The sequence below is a fragment of the Falco punctatus genome (genome assembly GCF_963210335.1).
Source record: "Falco punctatus genome assembly, chromosome: 7".
Classification (NCBI taxonomy): Eukaryota; Metazoa; Chordata; class Aves; order Falconiformes; family Falconidae; genus Falco; species Falco punctatus.
The window spans coordinates 1,295,288-1,323,245 of record NC_137587.1 but is presented as its reverse complement, the minus strand read 5'-3'; the positions used below and the strand labels follow the sequence as shown (position 1 = coordinate 1,323,245).

At 42.0% G+C, this 27,958-nt stretch overlaps 1 protein-coding gene across 1 annotated transcript in view; it reads right to left on the bottom strand.

Annotated features, from left to right (window-relative positions):
• LTK (leukocyte receptor tyrosine kinase) overlaps positions 1–23,406 on the bottom strand; it is a 79,497-nt gene extending 56,091 nt beyond the window's left edge. The window contains exon 1 of the mRNA XM_080396339.1: positions 1,104–23,406. Within this exon, the coding sequence (XP_080252465.1) occupies positions 1,104–1,302 (199 nt within the window). The 5' untranslated portion in view covers positions 1,303–23,406. The remainder of the gene's footprint in view (positions 1–1,103) is intronic.
• Between the last annotated feature and the right edge of the window lie 4,552 nt (positions 23,407–27,958).

Below are 27,958 nucleotides of genomic sequence, written 5' to 3'. Positions count from 1 at the left end.
TTGAGAGAAGCGATCCTTCTTCTCTGCTCAGTACTGGTGAGACCATAGCTATGGTCCGTCCCAGCTCTGGGCTCTCTCATACAAGAAAGATGGATTGAGTCCAGCATAGGTCCGCAGAGATGACTGAGGGACTGGAGCATCTCTCGCGAGAGGAGAGGCTGACAGCTGGGACCGTTCAGCCTGTAGAAGAGAAGGCTCAGGGGGATTTTATCCATCTGTGCAAACACCTGATGGGAGGGAATGAAAAGGAGGCCAGACACTTCTCATTAGTGCCCACTGATGGGACAAAAGGGAACGGACAGAAATCTAAAATCGGGAAATTTGATCTGAACACAAGAAAACCCCTTTTTACTCTAAGAGTGGTCAAATACTGGAACAGGTTACCCAGAGCAGCAGTGCAGTCTCCATCTGTGGAGATATTCAGAAGCTATCTGGACATGGTCATGGGCAACCTGCTCTAGCTGACTCTACTTGAGATAGGGGGTTGAACTACATGAAATCAAAAGGTCCGTTCCAACCTCAACCATCTTGTGATTATTTCACTAAATGAAAAGGCATTGCTTCAGTTTCCAAGTTTCCACACCACCAATAACAACTGGCTCATTTCTCTCAGACATTTATAAAGTTTAGCATACACTACATCTATCCTGACAGTAAGACCAAATTCATCCTACCTATCTCACAAGCATTTTGTCCAGCTCACTGGGCTTTTATGATGCCTAGAAAAAGAAAATTCCAGTTGAAAAAACAAACCTTCATTTGATATCAAGAAATGTAGTTTGTTCTATAATAGCTGGAAAGCAGCTCCACTGATCAGCTTCAAGAACTCCCAACCCCAAATCTGCTGGATTTCACTGGGCTGATGGGGAAGATTATTCTTTTTCATTCCTTTTTTTCCTTATTTTTTTCTTTTTTTTTTTTAGTAAAAAAGTAAGGAACTCCATTAAGGTTACACTAGCCTTCCTGTGTCATTGCTCCACTTCCAGTCAGAAATCCAGTGGCACAACTTTCTTGTAAAGGGTCCTTGTGACTGCCAGCATCTATCTTGTACCTAGATTCTGAAGTAGAAAACAGGATGATGTAAGGAAGAGGACTTGTGGTACCTGGTTTAGAAGGCTGATGCAATGAAACAATCCTATTTTTTGTTAGGGAGAGCTTCTGAGGTGGATTTGGTGAAGAAGAGTTTTCTTCATGTGATCCAGAACAGGAGACAACTACAACACAACAAAAAGAACAGGGAAAGAAAGGGTTTGATGTTTCTGTTCGAAAAAACTGTGGTCCTATCTTGTTAAGCATGAACATATATTTGACAAAGCCCTGTTATATCTCACTCACCCTCAGTACAGTGTGTGCAGTACCGTCCCGATATGTTTCAGAATAGCCCTATCATGGCATAACTACAACAAAACATTTTATTTACTAGTGTGTTCTTTACTGTTATTTATCCACTCCCATTTTTACCAGTAATAACCTCGAAAGAGACACCTTATATTCCAGTAGTGCTCACCTTGCAGTAACAGCATACATAGCTGCTGGCCGACAACCATCATCTAAAGCCTTCAGGTCGGACGAGGCTTGGAGCAAGCTGGTCTAGTGAAAGATGTCCCTGCCCATGGTGGGGGATGGGAACTAGATGACCTTTAAAGGCCCCTTCTGACCCAAGCTGTGATACATTAACTAGAAGAAGAGTTCAATGTAAAACATATGTTATCTACACAACATGGATTTATCAGCAGTCCTTTGGGAGGACCTGCATAAGCGCTCTCATCTTCACCACACAAGAACACCGCACCTGAAACTAACACTAATGAAACCTTTGCATCATGGCACACCTCCAGAGAACAGATTTCTTCCTTACTGCCAGGCACGAAGGCTGGGATTTTCAAAGGAATCGGGTAACATTCCTGTATCTCATATCTAGAATTACACACTCTCTCCAAGACCCTTTTTACTAATCCCCCTGCACCACTCTATCTCAGGGGTCCCTTTGTCATATATCTATAAAAACCTTCATTGATAACTGTGATATTTGATCACAATTATGGTACAAATACATACACATTCGTGCATTTTTATTCAGATCAAATCTTAGAGTCCTGATGTAACATTTGGTTGTGCTGGAAAAAAAGACCAAAATCTCAGAAGATATAAAGGCCATAGAAATTGTTTTCTACTTCACCGATATGAATGGTAAATCCAGCATGCTAAGATTAGCTGGTTTTAAATGGAGGTGGTGTTCTGGATCAAATTTTTGTTATTCAAAGTAAAACAAGTTTACCAAAATTATTATCCACCATAGTACTTCTGACAATTACATATTCAGTACCTTCTGACTTCTCTTTGAAACAGCTCATACCAACAATGGCTTATTTATTGAACCTGTGAAAATATACAAGTCCTAAATTAAACACGCAGTAATCTTAATTTAAGATTGTCCCTGATCTTTTCTAGGAATCATAAACAAGTTGACTAAAACAAACATATTTGTTTTCAAAAGGTGTTCACAGACAGAGAGATGCAAAATGAACTGCTTTCAAACCCTCAGCCATGTGAGTGATGAACTCAGCAATATAAAAATGTGAAATCATGTCAGAGGAGACAGAAATCCTATTCACATGAATTGCAGTTGAGACAGAGTTGTATATACGTGCCATCGGTAGCAGCTAAAATATTCTCAGCAGAACTAATTTGAACAGCAATATTATGAAAACACACAGAAGGATCTAGAAAAAGAAAACAAAAAAAAGCCCCCAAAACATGAACATATGTTCAACTTTGACAAACTTACCACAGCTTCTAGTTTTTCAGCAATATCTAGTCTGATTTTAAACTGCTAATATTATTTTCATTTTAGTATGTACGACAATGGGCATCACACAGCCAGTAAAATGCTATGAAATGTTTCATAGCATGAGGCTGCTCTATCCTCCTGTCCTTTGTTACAGTCCAAGAGAGCCCTCAGTCTTCACAGGGCTCCGAGGAAAGGATGACTTCGGAACAGAGCAGCGGCATGCTGCAGCAGACACGTGCCATGCCAGGACAGACCTGCGCTCTCCACACACCAACTGGCAAACACGATGTTTTGTCCTGCCTCTGTGTTCAAATACGTAGTGTTGGAAAAGCTGATTCTGCACTGTTTCTAAGATGCTGACACTGCTCTGCTAAGTAAGGTATCTTAAATAACGGGATGAAGTCCTCAAAAAAAATGCGAATTCTTACGTGACACTTAGCTGGTCAAAGTTTGGCCAGCTTTATGAAAAATGCAATTGCTAAAAAGCGATCCTACATTGCAAACAAATCTATTAACTGTATTAAAAGAAATTCTGCTGTGGAAAGAGAACAAGACCTTTTGACAGCTTGAGTCTGCTTCTCCCAGCTCACGTTCTGTGTCTGTTGAGGTGTTGCTCGGTTTGGTACTCCCCGATCTCCGCCGAGCACCGCTGTAGCTTCAGCATTTACCTCCCTCAGGGCTCTCCGTAAAGCCTGTTCCACCCACCCATCTCACACGCTCCAAGCTGCTCGTGTGTTTTGGAAATACCCTGAATGTCATGGGACCCACAAAACACAGTACAGCCACGGCAGAAGTTCTGCCGAAGACATTCCTCCTGATAAAACTAAAACTTAATCAAAGTATTTGGTTTCCACCCACCCCAACCCCCGCCCCCCATTACACGAACAGTATTGGGATGTCCCTCTTCTTGCTCACTAGCAGACACAAGTTCCCATGGCGTGTGACCATGAACAGAGGCCTAAGCGACTTGAAACATGAATTTACTGCTTTAGTGTGAAAAAATAAAATCCATTGCTATCGGTGATGGCTGGGACAAACACGGTACAAGAGGCTTTTGTGCTGTTGAGACACGTGTCTATGAAGTTTGCTGGTCTGGTATTAAGATATATTTAAGCTTAATTATTGCTTTGTCACAAAGAGTGCTGCATGGAATGACCTGCTAATTACACTGTCCACGCACAGACTGTCCGTGACACCCACAGAGTCCTGCCAAGGAGCCAGGAGGGCTCCCTGAGGGCCTGGTGACAACCCTGCCCAGGCTGGGAGGTGCCACTCGGCCAGTGCCCGGCGAGGGGGCAAGCAGTCACCGCAGCCAGCTCGCCGAGCAGCAAAACGCGCCTGGACAGAAGATCCCAGGCTCAGTCACAGGCAAAGGATTTGTGCGTAGGCAGCCACAGAAACATGCCCCCATTCATTTATTTCCCCACAGTGACAAATTTCTGGCTATGGCTGAGCAGAGGAGGACTCACAGCATGACGAATCCACGCGGGAAGCCTGCATGGCTGCTCTGCAGCACTCCAGCCAGCCTACGCCCTCACTTTAGAGCTCAGTCATTTTTCAACCTGGCTCATTCAACCCCTCTAATTAAACTAAATATCTAGTGCACACGGTCACTAAAAGAAACTTTGTCACTTTCTTCTGAAACTAGCAACTCCAGAGATGCTTCCAGTAACCCCACATCACATCCTTTCGTACATGCTTGTACACGGTTCTTGTCTGACATGCATTTCAACATGAAACAACACAGACTATTGCTTATCAGCTGTGTGATCTGTCTTGATCAAAGTTAAGTAATTAAGTGGAAAGATATAAAAGACAGAGAAAGAAAGACTTTTAAGCTAAGTCTTCCATCAAGGAACATAAAATGATCAGGAGGAAACAGTAAACATAACAATATTCAAACTGCCATAGCAGAATTACGGGATCTTTGAACAGTACAGCACAAACCCCTCACTTTTTCGGTAATTGAACACAGTAAACCCAGAAGCCTCCAGCACTCAGAAGGTAATTCCATTTCTTTCATTATCTTACAGAAAAAAGCACTCGTACACCTGCAGGGCTGAATTTTTTCCTGAATCCTGATGTTACTTTGCAGAAGAGAAGAAAATTACAGAAAATACTTATAGAACTCACGATGGGAAATCAATTCCAGGTCAGCCAAGCCATCTTCCTGCCAAAACAGGAATTTCCTTTAGAGCATTTTCCAGAGCTTTTCCCCATCTAATACCAAAATAGCAACTCGATATTTCTCACTGCTTCTCTGAGAAGATAAATTGATCCACAGACTAATAGATCTGACTGGCAGGAAGTCAGACTAGGCGAAAAGAAGACTGTTTGTCTAATACCTATCCTAGTATTTTTCAATTACTCCTAAACCTTTCACTTCCAGCTCAATGAATAATCTCTCTCCTTTATGAGTATTTACAGCTTTAAGTTATTAACCCTTCACCCTGAAAATGTCACTGTGATCTCCTGCCGCTTGCTATTAAACTCTTTTATTCTTTTCTCATTATCTGGCTGCTCCCCACATCCCTTGCTTATGTCATTACTCTTTGTATTCTGTCCAGGTAGATCGCAGGTAATAGTCAAAAAGCAAAACAACACGACAAAATGCAGTTTTTCCAGAGCTTATTACAGAAGGTGATACTTTAGGATCATCTCAGAGACCTCCCCACTTTTTCAGGGTGCTTGCTGAAAGGCAGACATCCACACATGCTAATGCCATGCTGCGCAGAACGGCCACGCTGCTCCCTCCCGAGATCTCCCTGTTCATCTGTGCAACAATCTCATCGGGCATTTTGGCCAAAATCAATCCACTTAGTTGATCATCCACCGTGACATCAATATCTCTCTGGCATATTTCCTTCCAGTACAGGTATTCCCACCCTCCATATCTATATTATTCCCCTTTGAGATAGCTGGTTTGATTGCACTCGTGAGTTGGACTCTGCCTTATTTTTCCCTACCTTAATCTTCATGTTATCAGCAGATCATCAGTACAGGTTTTATGTTATCTTCTGACTTATTGCTCAAACTGTTAAACAGCACGTAGCCCAGAACTCACCCTTACAGGAAACCTGCAGGCAGAGCTAATCGGTGATTCCTATTTATGCTTCTATTTTAAACCTACATGTGACGTAGCGATTTGTACCAGCCCAGCACACATAACAAGTTACCAATAGCAAGTTACCAATGTAAGTACATGACCGAAGTCAGAATGTCCTACGTTCACACTATGAGTTTTGTCAAACTTGTAAACTCATTTGTAAAAAATGACACTGCAATAAGGAGTCTTCTCAACTAAGTCCTTTAGGCTGACCTGTAATTATAAACCCTTTCCTAGTTCTTTGATCCTGTATCAAGTATTTTGGTATTTTTATTCAGACTGATGTTAAGGCAGCAATCTTCTTACTACCAAGCTGTCTTCTTCACATGAGTAGAGAGTATGTCAGCACATGTAATTAAGTACAGCCATCCAGCATATTCCATTTACCCCTTTTAAATACTAATGCAACATTAACTTTCTTCCAGTTCTCCGGAATTTCTTCCATATTGCAACACTGACTGAAAAAATCAACACAGATGTCTTTTAAAGCTCTTTAGCTAGTTCTTTCAAAATTCTTGAGCACAAGCTGTCTTGATCAGTTGATTTACAAACTAGGCATTTTAATAACTGTTTTTTCACTACATCTTTGTGTTGTTACGAAAATTATTGCATAACTTCTATGTGACAGTGAAGCATCAGTTATTGAGGGTTTATTTCCTAGAAGAGAAATATTTATTGAACTCTCTTTACTTTTGTCTGTTATTGACAAACCTGCCCCACACCTCTACAACAGATTCATATCTTTGCTACAAGGTTTTTGCTACTAATGCACTTGGAAAACTTCCTTAGACTTCCTAACTTCACTGCTGCCAATTTCTTAATTTCTTTTGCTTCCTTCATCTATTGCTAAACAAACTTTTGACTTTTCAGTTTCCTTTTACTGCAACAAATGTACTTTTTTTCCTTATTTTTGTACCAACATTGCCTCCCCTTTCAGCTATAGCTTTGCAGCTTTCTAGCTGTTTACACAAACCACCCAATTTTTACCTGCATTTTTCTGCCCACAGCCCATCGCTCGGCTGAGGCAGTGTGACACCGAGGCGTGGATCCAAGCCACAGTTACCTCTACTTGTATAACATCTGGTTTAGTTCTGAGCTCAGTTCTTACCCCAATTCATTATTTGCTGAGAACAGGTCTAAGACATACCCTAATATGAGGATTTGCATTCAGATACCATCATCTGCTCAACATTTGCAAAGATGCTCCCCTGCTGCAGAGTGAAACCCCCAGTATGCCACTGGTATTGAAGGCTTCACACATGCACAGACAAAGAAAAAAAGGGGAGGGGGGGGGGAAATCAGAGGGAAGAAGCAGCTTTTTTCCTCCCCTTACTCACAACAGTGTAGGTAGTATTTCATTCAGGTCTTTAGGTGGATTTGACAGTCTATAGCAGTCATAAGCAAGCACATTAACATTTATTTTAGGTATCAATTATCTTTGGCCTTCAAGATCATTTGGTTCAATGGCTGGGAAAAGAGGAAATGTCATTTTTGCTACGTGATGCTGTTCCCAGCCTACTTCTTCCTTTGATTCCAATCGCAGGAATCTTTCCTCCTCATCTAAGAAATTCCAGCTTATCAGTGTTTAGGTTTAGAAATCAGTAATTCCATTCCGTTGCCACTTTTTTTAATAGCCAGCCTCATCACGTTGGCAGTAGACAGTTAAATCCTCTTTCAGTTCTTGATGCCTTGATTAATTTTATTCTTGACACCTTGACTCTCTGCTAAACAAGCGAGTTTTATTCTTGCTTTTCTATCATTTCCCTTGGCTGCTAATTTAACACCATCGGAACAAGCCTGGCGTGACAAGTCTAGGAGGTTGCTTCCCCAGGGGCCTGGAGGCCAGTCAAACCGTACAGCCCCTTTTCCCCACAGAACAGACACGCGTTCCATAGAGCCGAGACTTCTAAAATGTACCTGGCTAGCAGAATACTTACAGATTTATTTATTTTTTCTAACTTTTTACATTGTTTTATGTGCAGAATGTGAATGACATCTAAGAACGTACCTTCTATGTCCTTCTTTGGCACCATTAGAAGATAACTAAAAATTAGTTCTATTCTGCAAAATTAAACCCAGTCATTTATGCTGGTATGGTACATACCTGGCAGTCCTTGCTTCTGTACCTGAGAGACCCTCTCAGCTGTTGCAATCCTACCTGGTATCCCATCCGCAGGAGACAGAACGCCACCTCCTTGCCCACTTGCTAACAGGAAACTTCCTCGAAGGGTGCTAAGTGGATCAGCCTGAGGAGCTTTTCATAACCAGGCACGGAGCAACTCCCTGTCATAATATTCACTGGGCTGACCAAGGATTACCTGCAGTTTCCATGCCACCTGCTGTGCTTTGCCCCTCGCCTCCTCGCTCCCCCCGCCAGCGGCCGGTTCCTCCCTGGACAGACATGTTTCTCAAGCACGTTGCCCAAGCACCCTTTATCACCTCCAATGCTTTGTAGAGTGTGTGCTCATCCTTTCAAGCCTCAGATCATTGTTTCTAATAAAATCACTGGCAAAACCCAAAGACTCCAAGCTCTGGCACAAAATACAGCCCGCTGCAGGCTGCCACCGCCGCGCCACAGCTGTCTGGCAGAACTCGCCCAGAAAAGCTCTGCCCCGGCCACGTCCCTTTTGTCACACAAAACTCACCTGTTAGATAAGACACAAGATGGAATTATCAGGTTCTCCTCTTGATACTACTTCCCTAACTTGGCATACTGCTTTTGAATAGCAACTTGCAAATTATAATTTCTTATTCATTTTTCAGTGTACGTGTACGTCTACTGAAATAGATCTGAATTACTATTTTAATCACAGTTGAGCAATAGGATGCCAAAAACATTTCTTGATATCCAGAAATATGCCATCTACTAATTGTGTAGTGTATACATGCACATACTCGTGTGCATATATTGCCACATTAACTTAGAAAGATTCCTCTTTTTATAGCACAGCTGCTCATTACTTATATGTCTATTTTTATCACACTAACTGCTTATTACTCACAGATAATAAGGGCCAGGTTTTCCATTCTATCTCACCTCTATTAAAGCTTCCAGGAGTCAATCATATGCTACGCAACTGTCTGAAGGCTTTCCAAGGACCTTTGGGAGGCACTGTCTGAGGGAGCTCCATCCTGCTCCACTTTGTACTTTCTCCTCTCTGTCCAGGCTGGGGTGGCTGATAGCAGCGGAGGCTCCTACTCCATCTCTGCCAGCTGCGTACAGGCACGATACTGACAGCTAACCCCTGTTGTACCAATGTTGGTTCTGAATAAGAGGGATCTGTCCGCATAACCTACAGCTTCACCAGCAATCAGCTTCTGGGTTTCGTGGTAGAATGTCATTACCACAAGGCACAGACTTGCATCTCAAAGCACCTGGGTGTGATCACCCTGGGGTGATCGCATGTGAAAACCACATTCATTGCTTATATCACATCTGTGTTGGAGACAGTAGCATTCCAAATCCTGAACTCTTCATCTTGTACCTTTTCTTTCCTTGCTTCTCCATACCCATTAATGAGGAAACAAAAGTTTAAAATAAGTTGAGAGGTGTAAGTGTGTTTTTCACAAAAGTGTTCAATGAACCAAAAAGTGAAAAAAAAATATTTTTTTTAGTTATTTGCAACATTTTATTCCCTTTTCAAAGCTTAAAACACATTCTCACTTTTCTGCAATAAACCCACTATCCATTCTTAAGGAAAATTTTCCTTTCTCATTGGTTAAATTTTGGAGGCTAACCTTTCAACATTCTCAATCTAGTTTACAGTCGGGCTACACAAACGGTGACAGTGTCAAAACCAGAAGGGTGACAAGCTGCGGGGGGAGTAAGTATGCAAGCCTTTCAAGCTGTGTCATGAGAGGAAAGGGATGTGAAGTTGCACCTTAAGCTACCAGTTTTAAAACAAAGTGTCAAAGAACCATCACCACAGAGGGAGCGTAGCGGGGGTGACTGGCTAACGTTAAGATGTGTAACTCAGAGATTAATAAAATTAAGGGAGATGTGTTCAAATCTTAATAGAGGTTTTCAAGCAGCTCCAAAGAAGAACCAAGAAGGAATACGGGATGGAAACACATTTTGCTTTCCAAGGGTACGGCTCTTCAAAACTGTCGTGCTTTTGTGCAAAAATTTAGAGGAAAACAATACAATTGTTTTATTCCTTCAGAACAGATCTCATTATGGGGGTTTTCAATTGCAGCTTAAAAGGAGGTATGTATGTGTGAATTCACACATGCAGATGTGACAGGCATAATTAGTCACAAGGGGAGGTGAAGGAAGGTACAAAGCCTGTAGGTGCAGAGGCAGAAAGGGGAAGAGAAAGGCTCCCAGAAAAGACTGCCTGTAGCCTCACCGCTGATCACTGCAGAATGCTCAGCAGTGACTATTTCATCATCGCATGTTTTTATATGAAAATGCCAGTTCCATTACTTAATGGGAAATAGTAAAATCTTCCAAATATTCGCGTGGAAACTAATATAGCATTTTGTTAAGGCTGGAACATGCTTCTTTACTCTGAACCCAGCAGATTACGGAGTTTGTAACATTAGTGCAGTAAAATGGTGAAACACCTAGCTGAAGGAAAATATTTTAAAACTTTCAGAACAGACTTTGCCATACTAAATGACTCATTTTCATTAAGCCAAAGCATAAATTTGGAACAATTTGGTTTGTGAAAAATGTTAAGATTTTGAGTCTTAACCATAATTAGAAATGAAACCAGATTTCCAAAGTCTGTTCCCCATGAGACAGAATATTTAGTTTTCAACAAAATTGTACACTAAGATGCCAAAACCCCCTCTGTGAACCACCCAGAGTGACCAACAGAGGTAGGCAGAAGAGAAATGGAAGCCACAGTCACCAGAGCGCTGCCCTGCAGGAGTGCGCAGCTGCCGGGCCGGGGGGCCCTGCTGGAGTGGCCCGTGGCAGGAGCCATCGCCCTGCCCTCAGCTCTGGTGCCATGGCAATGCCACACACTGCAGTGAAAGAGAAATTCTGTGCCAGCAGGAAAGTGAAAGAAATATAGTGTTCAGATCCAGGTTTTGATTGAATTATTACAGTGAATGTGGAATTGATCCTGTAGAATTCAATTTAGCAAAAAGAAAAATCTTTTCAATTACTTGATTTCAGTGGAGAGGGCAAAAGTGACTTTAAGCTGTCCTTGAGCTCCCTTGATCTTTGAGATTACTTAATGTTCCTTTCCACCCTTGTTTTACTAGGAACAGCCTTAGGAATGCTCTAAACGTATGCACTGCTCCAAGAATCCCTCAGGGCTGCTCTGCTCGCGGAGGCTACCTAAGTACAAAACATATTTCCTGCGCTTCTTTTTTCTTTGATCTACTTTTGACACAATGACGACTGCCAACAGCTCTTCATCATCTCAGGATTCCCTTTTGAGAACCTAACCCTTGCGCAGTAGCATAAGCGAGCGTAAGGATGCCCCATACATCATTGAAAGGAGCTTTATTAGATGCACACCTTCCTCTGGTAACTCTTCCCCAGCAGAAACAGAGGCTCTCACGCCACAGCATCGTGCCCAGCAGAGACACGCTCAGGAGCGGCGTTCCCGTTCCCATTCGGCCACTAGCCCTCTGACTCACTGTGTGTAACACCGCAAATGATGGGAACAACCTCTTGGGGAAGGCGCTTTTAGCAAAATGGAGGTAAAGTGTGATGCAAAGACTTGGTTACTGTTGTCTGGTCAACCCTCGCAGCTCGTCTCAAGGGGAAGGAAGGACTAGCACAGCCACCACCAATTTCTTTTTCTCAGACTCTTGGCCATCGAATCCTACAAGCTTTTCTCCAATATGCAGCTTCTGTGAGAATCTGTTAGGACATTACTGAAGGATCAAAACCTAATCCATACGTGGCAGATAATTCCATCCTTTTGTGATTTCCTATCGGAAGCAATGTAATCTCCTAGTTTCATTAAAACCTACCAAAATCCACTCTCTGCTGAAAAGCACATGACTAACTGTGAATTCTGCCACACTGAGAGGATACTGGTAGCAGAAGAGAAATGCCTAAAAATTTCCATGCTCCCCCAGACAGCTTCCATACGAATATGCAGAGCCCCGGGCACAAACCACACGCAAAGTGCTTCTCAGTTTTACCTTGAAGGGAGCATAGAATCTTAGAATCATTTAGGCCACCATTAAACCATGTCCCTACACACTACATTTATGTATTTTTTTTAAACACATCCAGGGATGGTGATTCCACCACCTCCCCGGGCAGCCTGTTCCAATGCTTGACTATCCTTTCAGTGAGGAAATTTTTCCTAAAAAGCATGCACAGCTGTGCACTGTGTCCTCACACACAAATGCAATACTCGCACACAAAGCCATTTCCACAACAGTCTGCCCAGTAATGAAAGAAGAAAAATGTATTTTACCTGATCTATTTTTAATAATGAGAAAACACTCAGATATCAAATTAAATAGAGGATATATAAAACATCCAGCTCAATATACGATGTTGTTTCCAAGATGTGGCAATGAGAAATTTAGCAGAGAAAAGAATGAAACTACCACTTTGGGAAAGCATCAGGTGCTGTGTTTGAAGCTGAAAAAGTCACTTTTAATCAAAAAAGGGCAGTCTAATACGCATAACGTCATTTCTAAAGAGTAAGTACACATTTCATCTGACCATATAAACCTTTAAGAACACTATTTGTGATTCACTGCTATTTGGCATACTGTATATTCTCTTCTAAATCACAAAACCCTCCTTGTGGAATCAGTAGTAAACACTGTGAACTGCCTCTAGCTCCTTCACTGTCAACACCCTTACTAATGATTGACTGCTTTATTAAGAAGATCAGGCTATCCTCGCATTTTCTTTAAAACAGGCTCTGTTCTCAGCTTCCTTTTAATGAAAAACAAAGAGGGAAGAAGAAAAAAAGTGTATAGAAAAGCAAAAGAGGGAAAGAGCCTCCTAGTTAGTTGCTTCTATTCACCTCTATTCATCACTTCCCAACCACAGACAGCATTCATCTTAACCCAAGGAGGAGCAAGGGATTAGGAAATGTCTAAATAAATCTATCAAAAAGAAAACTTACAGGTATTGCAACATCATCGTTAAAATAATAAACCAACGAAAGAAACTATTCCCACCCCAAAAACAACTTTAAAAACCCAAACAACATCCATACAACTTAGCAGAGTAGTTAATAAGGGAGGGAAGGTGCAGAGGTACTAGTTTCATTTTTTTTCCAGGAGACTGTGGAAAATGCTGTTAAACCATCAATTATATAAGGATACTTAATGTTACATGGCTGCTTCTAATGCTGTGCCGGTACGTGAAGAGCTTCTGTAAAGGCAGCAAACATTCTTGCAGCAGAAAAAGCTCCCAGTTATTGTCCTCCTAGTACCGAAATGCAGTCTGATATCAGAAGCACAACACGTGATTTAAAGTACCAATCTGAGTATGAAGTGTAAGAATGAGGCTCAAATCTCCTATTCTAACATAGCACAAATACTCCTGTTGGACAAAAGCATGCAGAGAGGGGCTCAGCAGCAGGGAGAGAGCACACAGTGTAGAACGAGGGAGACCTGCTAGAACCACAACATTCCTGGTTATCCGGGGGCTGATGCTGGTATAGAGCTGATCAGAAATGGTACCTATAATTATTGAGCTCCTAGTATTACTCTTCTGAAGTGGAGTTTCATGGTAATAACATAGCAAAACATTGTAAACTGCATTTTGATTACTACAGCTATGGTTACAGTTCACATTTTGGTTAATTAATAAGAAAAGTTCAAACATATCAAGGTAAGTGAGCTGGACAAGTAATTTGACCTGATAGTTATGGCAACATTATCATTCATCACTTACCAATTCAGAGCCAGAAGAGAGAGGAGAACACAACTGTTACTGCCTGTGCTACTGTCTTTGCACCTAAAGACAAATGAACTGGGAGGTCACTAAAACATGAACATTCTGGGAAACCAGAACAGAAAGCCTTTACCAAGAGTGTCACCCAGTTACCCAGCTAGCAGAAGCTAGTATCAGGATTTGCAAGGGACAGTCAATAGCAAACTTTAACAGTAGCAACTGTACAATTTGCATGAAGAGTTTAGTGTCTGGAATTTTTAAAAGACAGTTCAGAACCAAAAATTCTAAAGGAAATTTTTGCGGGGCAGGGGGCAGCTCGCGTGCCGCTTCGCCAGGTCGCTTCCCTGGCTTCCTCTCTTGACCACCCATTTGTGCATAGCTAGTGTGCTACTCTGTGAGTGACAAGTTCTATTTGCATTGTTTTAAAAGGAATAAAAATAGCAACAATCAGTAGGATTAGTTGTTAGTAGTCTCTTTCATCTAACAAGCTTGTTATCTAGGGCCAGGACAAAAATTGGCCTTTTATCAGTTCTTTCATGAAATTTCCCCTTTATCTCAGCTCAGTTCACTGGCAAGCTTCCTACGCTTTCTCACAATAGCACTGAGAGCTTGAATAGAATATCTGACTTCAAACTATTTCACAGAGTTACAGCTGCAATGTTAGCCTTCTTGTCAACATGGAGAGGCATACCAGAAAGGTAGCATATCCCAGACAACAAATAAAGAGTAAGAGGCATTAAAATTCAGGGAAATAAATAGTTGTGGGTAACAAGAAACTTGCTATCCAAACACGTGTGTTTCTATAACCAAGAGAGGAATGTGAAAAACAACCATTGTTACTGCTTTATTTACTTTTTCACTTTTTCCTGCCTGGTCATCCTCATCTGCAAACCACTCTGGGCCCTATGACTTCAAAGGGTAATATCTTGTACACAAGGAAAGATACCTTCACCATTTGACTTGTCATTTAATATTATGATAATGTTTTCTTTTAATGAAAGAGCAGAGAGTGTTTATTTGAAAGTTGGCTGCTGGCCATCTCTTTTTGAGCTATATGGGGCTGTGGTTTCTTAGAGCTGTGTGAAACATCTTTTATGAAATTCAGGGGTGGGGAGAGAAACCCTCGACCTGAAGAACTGGGTCACATTTTCAGCTCTTCCATTGATTATTAACAGTTTAGGTACGGGCAGAAGCTCTGACCAGTAATACATTCCACACAGACAACACTGGTAAATAGGACCAGGCTCTACCCAGTGCAAAGCAAGGCAAAACCCCGGCTCAGAAGACCTCACGTTCTCAGATGAGAGACAATGAAGAAATGTCACGGCAAATAAAGCTGCGTGGAGAGAAGAGGAATAAACACATATGCTAGGAGAGAAGAGACACAACTTGGACTTGAGGTCTTTTCTAGCCTAAATGATTCTAACTAAATTGCACTTTAATATTAATTTTTTTTTTAAAAGAACTTTGAGAAGTAAACTATCAACCTTAGGTAGTGCCTATTGTTTTGAGAATACAACACTGGGCTCCCAAAGTGAATATTCAGCTGTCACAAGCTGTGCTGTCAGCTCCTGCTTTACCAAGCAGAAGACTAGATAGGGTACCCCTGGAAACCACAGAACCTAACAGGACTGTTGGTGGTAAAGGGTACTTAACAAAACTTACTACTACATTGCAGCAAAGGTACTTCTGTAGGTTCTCATTCACAAGCAGCCAAAGGCTGTAGCTAGATTGGGGGTAACCACGTAAGAGAGTACAGACCAATGCCTTTTTAAAGGAGCAGCACTCGTGTTTTGCCATAAATACTGACTTCCTCAGAATCGTTTTGCTCCGCAGCCCCACCCACCACTCTTTAGTAAACCCACTGACACGGGAAAAATTTACCACACCACAATTGTGGTGGGTTTCCACATGAGGAGACGGGATCTGAGTGTATACTGACAGGCCCAGTTCACACATTACTGCAGCCTTCACGCAGAGGGATCGCTGGGCATGCCTGCCCACGTGCCTCCGTGTCTGCCTGCACATGCCAGTGACTGAGACTTCGTTACGTTTGCTTTGTGCAAAAGAGAAAGTCATGCAGACGTGCTGTTACGCAGAGACTCATTTCAGTCGTGCAATCACTTCTTCCCTAACTGATAAAACTGACTTTTTTAGTGCCAACACGATGCCTTTTGGGGAGTTGGGAAAGCCTCACCGATCATTTTTTAAAACCCCAAAAGGCATTTTCATGGCCAGAAGCTCAGACCTTGAACATGTGTCACTACCGCCTAAGCCTCGCTGGGAGGGCAGGTAACAGCTCAGGGCTGCCCAGCCGCTCTCAGCCCCCCCTCGCAGCAGCCCCCGCACCCCCACCAGCCCCGCTGCCTGCTGCGGGGCTCCCCACGCCGGGCAGGACGGCTGCTGGCTCCACACAGGGAAAAGCTCCCTTCTGTGAAGGAAACAAGCAAAGGCAGAAAAAAAGTGGACCAAAAGTCTAGGTAGAAATGGCAAGGGATAATCAAAGGACCGAACTCCCAAAAGTTTTTATATTTTATATTGCAAAATCATATTTTAGAAGTCGTAAACATACAAGGGGGAGAGAATTTTGTCTTTTCCTACTGTATATTCTCCTTACCTCTTGCTCTTGTCCATTCCAAAGAAGCTACCTGCTCTTCTCAAAGGGCCAGAAATTCCAACACTTCCTTATAGGAAATAGACACTGCTAAATGTAATAAGGGAAGCAGGAGTATGAATAGCACAGCCCAGAAGAACTGTGCAGGGGGAAAGAGAGCAGAAGAGTTTTGATGGTGATAAGAACTTCTGAAATGTAACAGACTTGCTCTTGCCTGGGATACTTTACCCCACTTCTGAGAAAAGGATATTTTAGGAATTACCAGGAATCTTAGGAAAAATCATCTGCATGCAAATCACATTTCTCTTCTTGACTGAAATCACAACCAAAGACATTTAGGATCTGCCCAACACTATGTACTGAAAATGCTCTCCTGGGAATACAAAAGGAAAAGGAATATACAGGATACACTCCCCTAGATCATATGAGAAAATGTTTCCCAATTTTACACCCAGTTGTGAAAGTTTCGTTTAGGTAATAAATAGAAAAAGATGTTAAAGCCAATTTACTTGCTTGATCTCTTGGCAGAAAAATGTAGTTATTTTTTTAAAGGATATACATTTTACCCCCTTCTTCAGCAGACAATTTGATTCTTTCTTCAAGGCACTGTCTGTAATTCCTGCGGACGTCCATCATGTCTGATAGCCCAAGAAGTGCTCTCCCCCTCCTGAAAAGAGCAGCCCTTATTCTGTCCACATTCTCTGAAGCCATAATGTTTTTAATTGATGGCTTTTCTCTCTTCCTTTACTTAAGCATGCTTTTAAAGTCACTTTACAAACTTTACACACTCAACAAACACTTTAGTTACTTTCTCTAATGTATGTATATGTATGTGAAACCCATTGCTTTACATCTTCAGCTCAAAACCCTTCAAACAAGCTGGGAAAACCTTAACAAGCTTTATTTCTCAATTAGTTGGGGTTTTTTTCCAGAGACAGGGAAAGGTAGCAGGTGTTGCAAAGGAAAGAAATGAAAAATAGTCTCAACCCTGTATCCTATATCTTCTCAAAAAGGTGTCCCCTCCCACCTAGTTTGCAAGCTCTGTTATTATGAATCAGCAGAGGAGTCAAGGCAATGGCCATGAAAGCAGGTCCTGGAGCCCATGACGAGGAGCTTTCTACACACCTGCTTCATTCATGAATTGCACACCAGCGTCAGATGGACCACAAGCAAGCGAGGCCCCTGCCTTACGACTCAATGGGGAAAGTCACAATCTCTTGGTGTCCTTAAGACTTTGTGGAGAAATGACCTGCCTTGACAGTTTTTACATTCAACACATAAGCCAAGACTGAATAAAATGTCTTCTGCCCATGCTTCTTCTGCCGTTCCCAGTAACGTGGCTATTTGAGACTGGGAAGGAACAAGGCAGTTCAGTGAACATCCAACTGAACTTGCAGCTCGTACGAAGGGGATCAGCAAATACCCCCAAAACACATCTTACCTTTTCATTGGGTTATGCCATTAGTGCAGACATCCATGGGAAATACTGTTACTGGTGTTAGAACCTAACTGCTCTTTCTTTAGAAATATTAGTCTAATAACTGAGCTACAGAGGAGCAAGGAAGGATGACCTAATTTCTTCACTACCTCGAAAAATCAGGGCAGCAGGCATGCTGCACGTTAGTACATCATTTCCTCTCTGGTAGGACTGGTACGTACATAGGACAATTTGCTTGGAAAATTTAAAACCAGCATTTTAGAAATTAAGCAAAGTAATTTCCATTCAGCATATGCCATTAAACAGGAAGAATCCTAGCATGTGGGATACTGTTATTTAATCTGTCCAAAATTGATTTCAGATGTTTAGAAAGATCAGGCTAGAGAAAAGGACTTATACCATTACTTTTTGTTACTCCCACAAGTATTAGACAGAGCACATGTTCAGTTACCCACTTTAGACTGATACTCCTGCAGTACTGCAGCAGCCTTTGTGATACATTCAACTCAAGCTACCATTTAATGAGGCAATTACCTTTTTCAGGTGGAATGATGCAACTGGCACATGGAAATGAGATCAGACTTAATCCTCGGCTCCTACACTTGGCCTGGGTCAGAAAACCCATAAGACAACTCTGCTCCATTGCCACAGATTTGAGACTTTAGCATCACAGTCAGCTCTTGCTTTTTTTGTGTTTCCAGCACTCCCAGCACTGGGCGGATGTTTTGTGGTCCCTTCTCATTTAAATTTCCATGACAGGGCTGCCTGGGACTGGGGCAGGCTGCATTCTATAACCCAAGGGACCCAGTCAGCCCCATAGTCCTCTGTTTTTTGCAGCAGGCTTGGCTGCTCAAGTGAACCCGCTCTAAGTCTCACGCCTGACTCCTCCTCGCCTTGGCAGGTTACACCACCATTGCGTAAGCCTAAGAAGTCTGGCATGAACACCAAACCAGACAAAAAGCCATGAAGAAATCAGGCTGTAAGGCTGCTTTAGCATCAGTGACACACCAATGTTTTTCAACAGTGTCCTGCATACCCTCAATCAATAGAGAGACAAGGTGTCCTCCTGGGACATATATCTGTCCTCCTGTTTTCCATATATCTGCTTTTTGCAGAACAGACCTTCATCTGCAGAAGCCTTTCACCTCTACTGAAATCCAGTCTTCACCCCCACCCGTGGGCTGACATTATTGTAGCTTTTCCTCTGTTCTACCTCCTTAGCACCCTGTATTCACTTGCAAGCATTTCAGGATTAACCAGCTTTCACTGGAGGCGCCTGTTAAATATAAAAGCTTTTGACCTCCAACCAGGTCTTTGAATATGTGACTGTGATGAGTCATTTTGAATGACATTATGATATTTCAGTGAAGCTAAATATTGGGGGTTTAGATGTTTTTTCTTTTGCTATTTATACAAACATTTCTGCTCACTCAGTTCAAAGTGCAGTAAGGACCTAGTTTTATGTGTGTGAACTATGTATTGAAGGGATTTGCCCAAATAAGCGACTAGCAGTTTGTGGATAATTACCTGTTATTAGTTAATTTTGGATCTTATCATGAGCAAACCGCAACTTACAAGGTATTCTTTTGCTGCTGCTTGAAGTATTGTGCAATATGTGGAAACAAAGGATTTAATTTAAAGATAACCAAATACCTTTCAAATACCAAAGCAAAACTACATTTTTTTCCCCTCAAGGCTTCTGGATTTAAAAGAACAAAGAATATACAAAACATAGATCTATGCACTCTGCATAGATTTTCTTTCTAAAATCTAGTAAGGAAATATTAACTATGAACCAAGATATCAGTAGGCCAAAACTGGTTTAAATTTGCTAAATTAAAATCTAACTACAGCCAAGTCTAGGTCACAAAGAATTTGGATCAATAAATCAAATGGGTTAATGGTAATGTCTTAAATAATCAAATTCTGAAATCATCAAATGAATGCATCAGCTAATCAAATAAAATCAAGGTTAACACAGACAGAATTGCTTTTCATCAATCCCCTACCAAGAGATTGAAAGTGATGGCTGTCTTCCTCCGATCTGACGCTACACCTCGGTTCCAACCTAGCACAGTGGTCTTGGAGCAGCTGTCGCGGGACATGACATTCCAGGCTGGCTTTAAACCCTTAAACAAGTTTTAAGAGAGGGCAGCAAGCTGCTTTCTTTTATCACATGCCTGTTACACAAACTACTATTATGCCATTCGTCTTCCTCCTGATCTTGCATACAAAACCCCGAACACGTAACCAAGGTCACGATTGCCCAGGTTGGTAACTCACAGTACTAGCTCTGAATAGCACTTCACCTGCTTACTAGTTTCCAAATGTCCTATCCAGTTCTCATTTACATGCAGGGAACTGTTAACCGCATTGTTTCCCACCATTTCAACTGTGCCCACACTCTGCGCGTTGTGTAGGGTAACACACAAGGAGGTTTCCTTCCTTCGAGGTTAAAGGAAGAGAGAACAAGACTTAGGTTTGGGGCTTTTTGTGCTTTGCCACCTTGGAAGCTTTGATGCAGATGACTGCAATTACTGGCACAAAACAATGAGTAGCTTGCTAAGAAAATGAAAACTAGTAAGTAAAATGAGACTTATCTAAATAGACAGGTGTCCAAATGACACTGTTGAGCAGCTCCCCGCATAGGCTCTGAGAGGAGGAAAGTCCCTCTAGACATCAGTTCATTGCATATCTGCCAGTCATGGATGAGTGACAGAATTGAATCCTTTTGGGACAGCCTAGGTGGGATGAATCCCAGTGTTTCAGGACCAAACTGTTACATGGATATAGCCACAGACAAGTGCCTTCACTTCCCAGACACTCAGAAGTGAACTGGAGATATTTTTCTACTCAACAGAATTGTAAGGACAAACGCTGCTTCCTAATAACTATATTTTTTCTTTTAAAAACAAAAATAAATTTCAAGTGTCAGGACTGGAATGGACTTCCACTTACCCAGGGGTTCAAGGACCCTGTTACATCAGAAATCCAGGGACAGTTTACAGACTTCTGCATCCCAAAAATAGCCAGCGTAAGTCTAATTCTCTCTGAAGTTGCATGCTTTTGGCTACCTTAGCCAGAGCTTTTAAATGCATTTAAAAACAACAAAACCACAGTACTCTGGCATTTGCCTTTCAAAACTTGGCCTGTGTCACCACAAAGAACCTCAGTGATGATGACACTGTCAAAAGAGCCCATGGTGCAACGAGCAGCAGTGAATGTTACACAAACATTACCAGCTGGTGTGAACAGGAGACAACGCCGGGGCGCTCCCCCCATCCTTTCAATGGGGTAGTGGCTGCACAGGACAGGCACTAGCAACTTCATGTAAGAGGATGCTGGGATCTCCAGAGCTGGAACTCACAGGTGAACCAGTCTTTTCCACTCCTACCACAACCCATACAGTCTACCAGCAGCTCTGAAAATAAACACACACACCCCCCAAACCACCCACATGCACGTTCGCAAACCTCTTGACCACCGTCCTCTCGCTGCCCCTGAGAAAATGAGGGAAGCAGAGAAAGCCTCATCTGAATTAGGCGAGTATAAATTTTGCCCTCAACTTTTCCAGTGTGAATGTCACTTGATTTATGAAAATTAAAGTTTACCCAGATGCAGTTGGATGGGAGTTACTCCAATTCAGTTGCAAATAAACTGGAGTAACAGCTAATAAAAGGAACCTTTCCTGTTTATTTCAAGTAGACTAACACCCACTATGGACTAGCATTGGTAGGAATTTAACGGAGCTTCCTGAATTGGCTACGTATTTCTTAAACTTGGTATTTACTTACAATGGCAACAGCTACACTGACAGAATTCAGAAGTTTCCGTCTTTTTCTGAGTAAAAATTTGGGCACTGAAGCTAAGATATGAAACTTCTGATTGCATACTGTATTATGTTTTCCCACAATCATACTGTCATACTGTCATTAAATATTCAGCAAATTAATTGTGCTAGGCATGTGACATGTTTATGCTTGGAAGGTTGGCCAGCTGCATATAACACTCTCTTCAAGTTCTGTGTTTGATAAGTTTGTTTCTCATGGTGCCATTTTCTCCAGAAACGGGTACTGCCGTTTTCTATTTAAACTGCTTGTTTCCATCACTGAGACACAGGTTCGTTGTGGGAGGGATCAACCACCACAATTCAAACTCGAGTTAACCCCTTCATTATTTAATAGCTTATCTGTTTTCAAGCACGCCTCCAAGAAAACTTACCATCTCTATTCTTAGCAAGTCCTTTTGCAACATATGTTCGTTTTCTGGAGTGTAGATGCTGCTACAGTATCTGTAATGGGGTCGGAGTGTTTACTGCTGTGTGATTTCTACCCATAAACAAACTCCTATCAATTAGTCTCCAAAGCTTTTTTCCTCACTCTGGCCACAATCCCATGTTGCTATTGCCAACGCTTAAAGAATCTCCCCTCGCCCAGAGGAAAACAGTTCATACCTTATCATCCATTCAGTTCTTTCTGTTAATTTCAAAATCACCACATTTCACAAGCATTGTGAAAAATAGTAAAAAGATCACTTAATTTTTTTCTTTAATCAATCACATCAAAGCCGTTCTGTGCTGTCTGAACTCCTCCTTTACAAAACTGTAATTATGGTAACCCAAGAATGAACATGCTCAGATGTTAACATGCACTGCCCTGTTGTCTCCTGCTTTTAAGGTCTTTCTGCTTCTTATTCAGTTGCTTCTATGTAAACTTTTATCTGTCTTTGCAACATTGCTGTCACAAAGTACAGGGGGTGCTGTCTAACCATCCCTGGCCACTTCAAAGCTTTTTTTTTGGTGACCTGCTGCAGAGCAGAATTCAACACTCATTCTCTTCCTATCGGTTAGGAATTAACATTCACTTCTACATTACACAGCCCGTAGCGATCAGACCCCTGGTGCTGTGGTGCACCTCAGCGGCTGACACCATTCCAACAGCTATTTGTTCACACACGTAACAGCTGTGAAATCTGTCAAATCTACCAACACTTTTTATTAACCCCTCACCCTTTTCTTTGCTGATGTATGCACAAAACTTCCTCAAATGATTTTAAGAAGTCATGGTTGATGCTTTTATACTCATATGACAGTGATACATATCAGATAACCACAAGGGTATAGATGAGCAATAAAATAACCACAGTACAGAAATAAAAGAAGTGAATGGATGTTCTCTAATATAGAGAAGAAAGAGAATCTGAGGTCATTCAGCCAGGTTAGAAGTATCAAATTATTAACAGATACCCAGTGAACCAGTAACTGGCATATTTGTCTCTGTAATTAGCTCCTGGGTACACACCTTTCCAGAACCCCTGAGATACGAGGGAAGCTGATAGGAAATTAGAAATAGGAAGGATAGGCTGCGTTGGCCAAAAGAAAAGGCTCCTCAGTGCCACGCTGTATGACACCGCTGCTGCCTCAGTCCTGCAAGCCTGGCATGCACATGGCTGGGTATTAGGCAGCACACAGCATGAGAGGGAATAAGGACATGGCCATTTAGGTGCTCAGTAACGATGCTGAAAAGGCAAATTGTTCCGTTAACAGTAGATTCTGTATTTACTAGGGGGAAAAACCCTACAGTAAATTTAAGAAGGTAAAAGCACTACCTCCTCAAGTATAAACGATCAAAAATCAACTGCTTGAACCCCAAAGTCCTTACAAACTGGCTGGTGGCACTTCTGCCACAACACTCACTTTAGAAAGTCTCAGATCATTGGAAGTATCTTAGTATGAAAAGAGGGTGAGTGTTTTCTTGATGTTTAAAAAGGGTAAAAGGGGAACCAAATGATATATTGGATCCTGATTACAACCTTGAGCAAGGCAATAAGAAAATTGTATTATGGTAGTACGTTCGCTTAATTAACAATAGGAATACAGTTAAAAAGACAATATTTCATGGAATAAAAAGTTGTCTTAAACCCACCTTATTCTTTGGAGACTATACTGGCATTGTCCATGCGAACATTCCCTACAGCTCCTGAACTCTTTTCAGTCTGCCAACACCCTGAAATTGCAACAAACCCACCAATTTAAAACCATGCTGGCAGCTGGTGATTTTCTAACAAGGACATACTTGATTAGCTTTCCAAAACATGGCAGAAAATTACTCCTGAGATCTTTTTGACTGCACCTGTACAAAAACACATCCTTCCTTCCTTCATGGATTTTTCTTTTTAATGGCATTCATTAGTTTATTTGTTGCTATTGCATTCTTTACAATCCACTGTGGGGTGCGGATATTAAAGAACTTGCTAGGTCTCCAGGGAATAGACCAGGAAACATTAGGGCTGCAAGCTCCTGGCTTCCACAGTGACATTCAGCTGCTTTGCACGGAATAGAAAATAATAATAATAAACTGATGCACTTTGACAGGAACCTTCTAGGTCTGTTCATGGAAAGCAGGTTTCAGAACCATACAACCTTTGCATTTTCTGTTTCTTTTTCGAGAGGACCCTTTGCCATCATATTTCTAACAATCTGATCTGATCGCTGAAATGTATGTACTCTTGATTACAGCCTGTGTGCCAGGCACAGGTTATTAGCAGGCGTGCTGTTGATTTTAATATCAGGGAAATGCAGCTCATACCAACCTTAGAAATGGCTAACTTTCCTCCTAATGCCCAGCCTATTTTTCACAGTAACTTGCTTCATCCTAGATGTCATTTACACCACAAGTATTGCAATCTTTAATTTAGCTTTCCAGTTAACAGATCAGATTTTTGTGGGTTTCCTTTGTCAGAAAGGACCATCTTTCTCAAATTATATTTTCATGAGACTATGAATACAGGATTTTTTTGCTAAACTCCACTAGAAGTATGCCTACCACCAGCACCTTGGCAGTAGCTATATGGAGCCGCATGGAAGATTCCATCCTCTACAATTTCTCTTCAATACCGCCAGGAAACTATGGAAGTACTGCCACAAGTCTCCTCTCGGTATCTGCCAAAATCCTTTCCAGAAGAACGGATTCCAATTGCTCCATGCCAAAATTTAGTTTTCATAGGCATAAGTTGTGAAAAGGCGGGGTGTGTAAGAGTACTGTTAAGACATTAAAGTATTTCTTACCATAAATTGTCCGGTAAATACATAAGAGTGAGATTTATAACTTCAGCCACCTAGTACTTAGGTGTTATATCTAAGCTAGTTAATAGAGAGAGGAAAGTACTACAGGAAGAGTCTAGAAGACTAGTTTAAACTGCTCACCTACTAAGTGGCTTGAGTTGGCCAAAAGGAATCCTACTGTAAGTGCCATGCAGTGAACTGGTTTGTCACGAGCTCAATTTGTACCTCTTAACATGTGCTAAAAATCTCTGACCTGACAGCAGAAGACTGCTGCCTGGATCAGCCCTCCAGTGGCAAAACTGGGTTGGAGAAGAGTACAAGATTCAAAACTGCATCTTCTGGCAGCACCCCTTGCATTCTTCATGATCAAGACACTGGATTAAATTTCCCAGTGTGTTACCAACACTCTGTGTTACCTGGGGTTTGTTCTGCTAGCCCAGGTTGCCGTCTGTATAAAAAGAGCAGAAGAACTTTTCACCCTGCTCATTCTTGGTGTCTCCTATAAGTTCTTCTGAGTCTCATCCGATTCTTTTTCTCCATGCCATCTCTTCACCAGAAAAAAAAAAAAAATAAAGAAAAGAAAAAAAAAAGGAGAGCATGTTTATATTTTGCTGTGGAAAACTTTAGCATCAACCAGTAGCTCTGAAGAATAATTCTGAAGATGAAAGATGTAGATGAAGGACCAGACCCCGTCTAGCAGTGGCATGGCATAAAAAGAATGGCTTTGAAGGAAATGGATGTTTGGGAAGTAATCTGAATTTTTATAAAAAGAATTCTATGTGCAGCCCAGGGAAATTCAGAGTTTTTATCAGCACTGGCAGGGCCTCCAGTGAAGGAGTTAGCAAACCTGGAAGAAAAAGGGCTCACATGACATCCACTGAACTATGACTAGGTACATCACTAGCTTAACTGCAAGGAAAAGTGCTTCCAGTTAATCTGCACTGGTCTCTAACCGCCTAATGCCCAGGACGTACCTACTTATTGAATAAAGATAAAGGGATGGAAATTATGTCAAGGAAGAGAAAAACCAGGATAATGAAACCCAATCATGACAATTAACAAAGAGACATAAAGAAGTAATGTGCATAAGCTGAAAATTAGAATAGAGACTCCCTGGATCAGACATCTACTGATTTCTGAAGGAATCCTGCAAGGTAGGCTATGACTACAGCAAAATACATGAATTGAGAAGAGGGATGGAAAGAAAGGATAAAAGAGGAGAGAGAGATGTTTGAAGTTTAATAACAATGACTAACTTTCCAATTTTGTGTCTATATATGTCAACACACACGTATTTAAAGATACAAATGGAACAATGTAACACATGCAAATAGCATAATTGTCAAACAAGAAGACAGTTCACAATCTCTTTAAATCCCAACCCTACACTTGGAAAAGTCAGAATAGATTTAAAAAAAAAAAAAAAAAAAAACAAACAACTTTTAAATCCAGAAATTATCTAAATTACAGGCTACTCCAGCCTCTCTTCAGAAGCAGACATGTTTACATGAATTGTAATTAAGAAATTGGAGGAATATTTTGCACAGTCTACCACAACTGACAAAAAAGAGCACCACAAATAAATTACAGACCTTGCTACATTAGTCCTAAATGCAGATGTAGCTGCAAGGGAGGAAGATACTCCAAACGAGAAACCGATGCCCAAAAGGCAACAAGACACATGACGATGAGGAAGCTGCTAGAAGGTAGCTTTGTACCCTCCCAGCGCACCCGACTACAAGTACAGAGCATAAACCAGCGGGCCCAGAGTACTGGGACTGCTCCCCTTGGACACAGCATGCTGCAGCCCCCAGGGAAAAAAGACGGGCCCAGGGGATTTTAAAGAAGGGAAGCGCTGGGGCAGAGCAGGTGCCTGGAGCCACGTGCCGTGGCCCTGCCGCAGGCGCAGACACACCACGTGCCAGCAGGTCTGTGCGCAGCCACGGACCAGGCACTGGAGAGTGTCGGCGAGAGGCAGCACTTACGGCAGCGCCAAGTCCCAACCTCGGACTGCCAGCAGCAATGCAGCCAGCACTGAAGGCAAGGGCAGTGCTGGGGCGGGCAGGCACCTGTTCCAGACTGAGGAGGTCAAAAATCAGAAAGACAAAGGAAAGGTCTCAGCCAGAGGGAAGAGCGTCCCTGAGAAGGACAGCAGTGACCAAGGGGAAGTCCCTCCTCAACAGCAACGGGACAAACAAAAAGTGGAGACTGGTTTAGAGATCACAGCTGGTGTCCTTTGTCAGCGTGGCCACCACATAGCGGCATGGCAAGAAAGGCACTTTCTAGGGTACAGTACGTATGAGGCTGGTGAAAGATCCGTTGGAAAGAAAAGCTGTGAACTGCCACGGACCTTGAGGGGGAAAGAAAAGTAAGACTTGAAGCAGTCATCAGGAAATCAGCGTGTGCAGGGCTAGGATGCTAACTTGAGTCACAGCACCAACACAAACAGTCATCTTAATAACGAGACAATTTAATAAGTACGGAGCCCTGATGGTAAGCTGAACATTAAAGAGAGTGATGTTTTCCTTGCTCGCTGTTTTGGAGTAGCACGAGCGCCAAGCCTGCAGAGGAAGGTGAGTCTGGGCAGTCTCCTAAAATCTGCGTGTTTATCTTATGGAAAGGATTAGGACTAAGCCTGTTCACACTGTTCAAAATATTTGCCACCTGAGAGGTGACTCTCTAGTATGAATACCTTAACTCACAGCCAGCACAATGGAAGAGGTGCAGAATCATTTTTCTAACTGCAACTGGGAGCAATGAACTCTGCGTAACAGACTCTCAGTGGGTGGGAGAACCCTGGTATTCAGGACTTCCTGAATGGACTAAAAGTCAGGGATGACTGTTTGGCAAATTGTTTCTTTATTATCAAAGGCACTTCTGTCATTTGTGCCAAGACCTGAACTTTTATTTTGGATCGCAAAAAATCACCTTTGGGTTGAAAAAACACGACGCAGGTTTTGCTCATGGCCTAAAATAACATAACCAAGATTATGAATTGCACCAGTCCACTTTTGGTAGGAAACTGACTTTGCAAACAGAAGAGTGGTCACCTATATTTCAGATTTTTCATTCGCTTTCCCCTCCAGCAAAGCAACACAGAAAAAATGTGGAGATG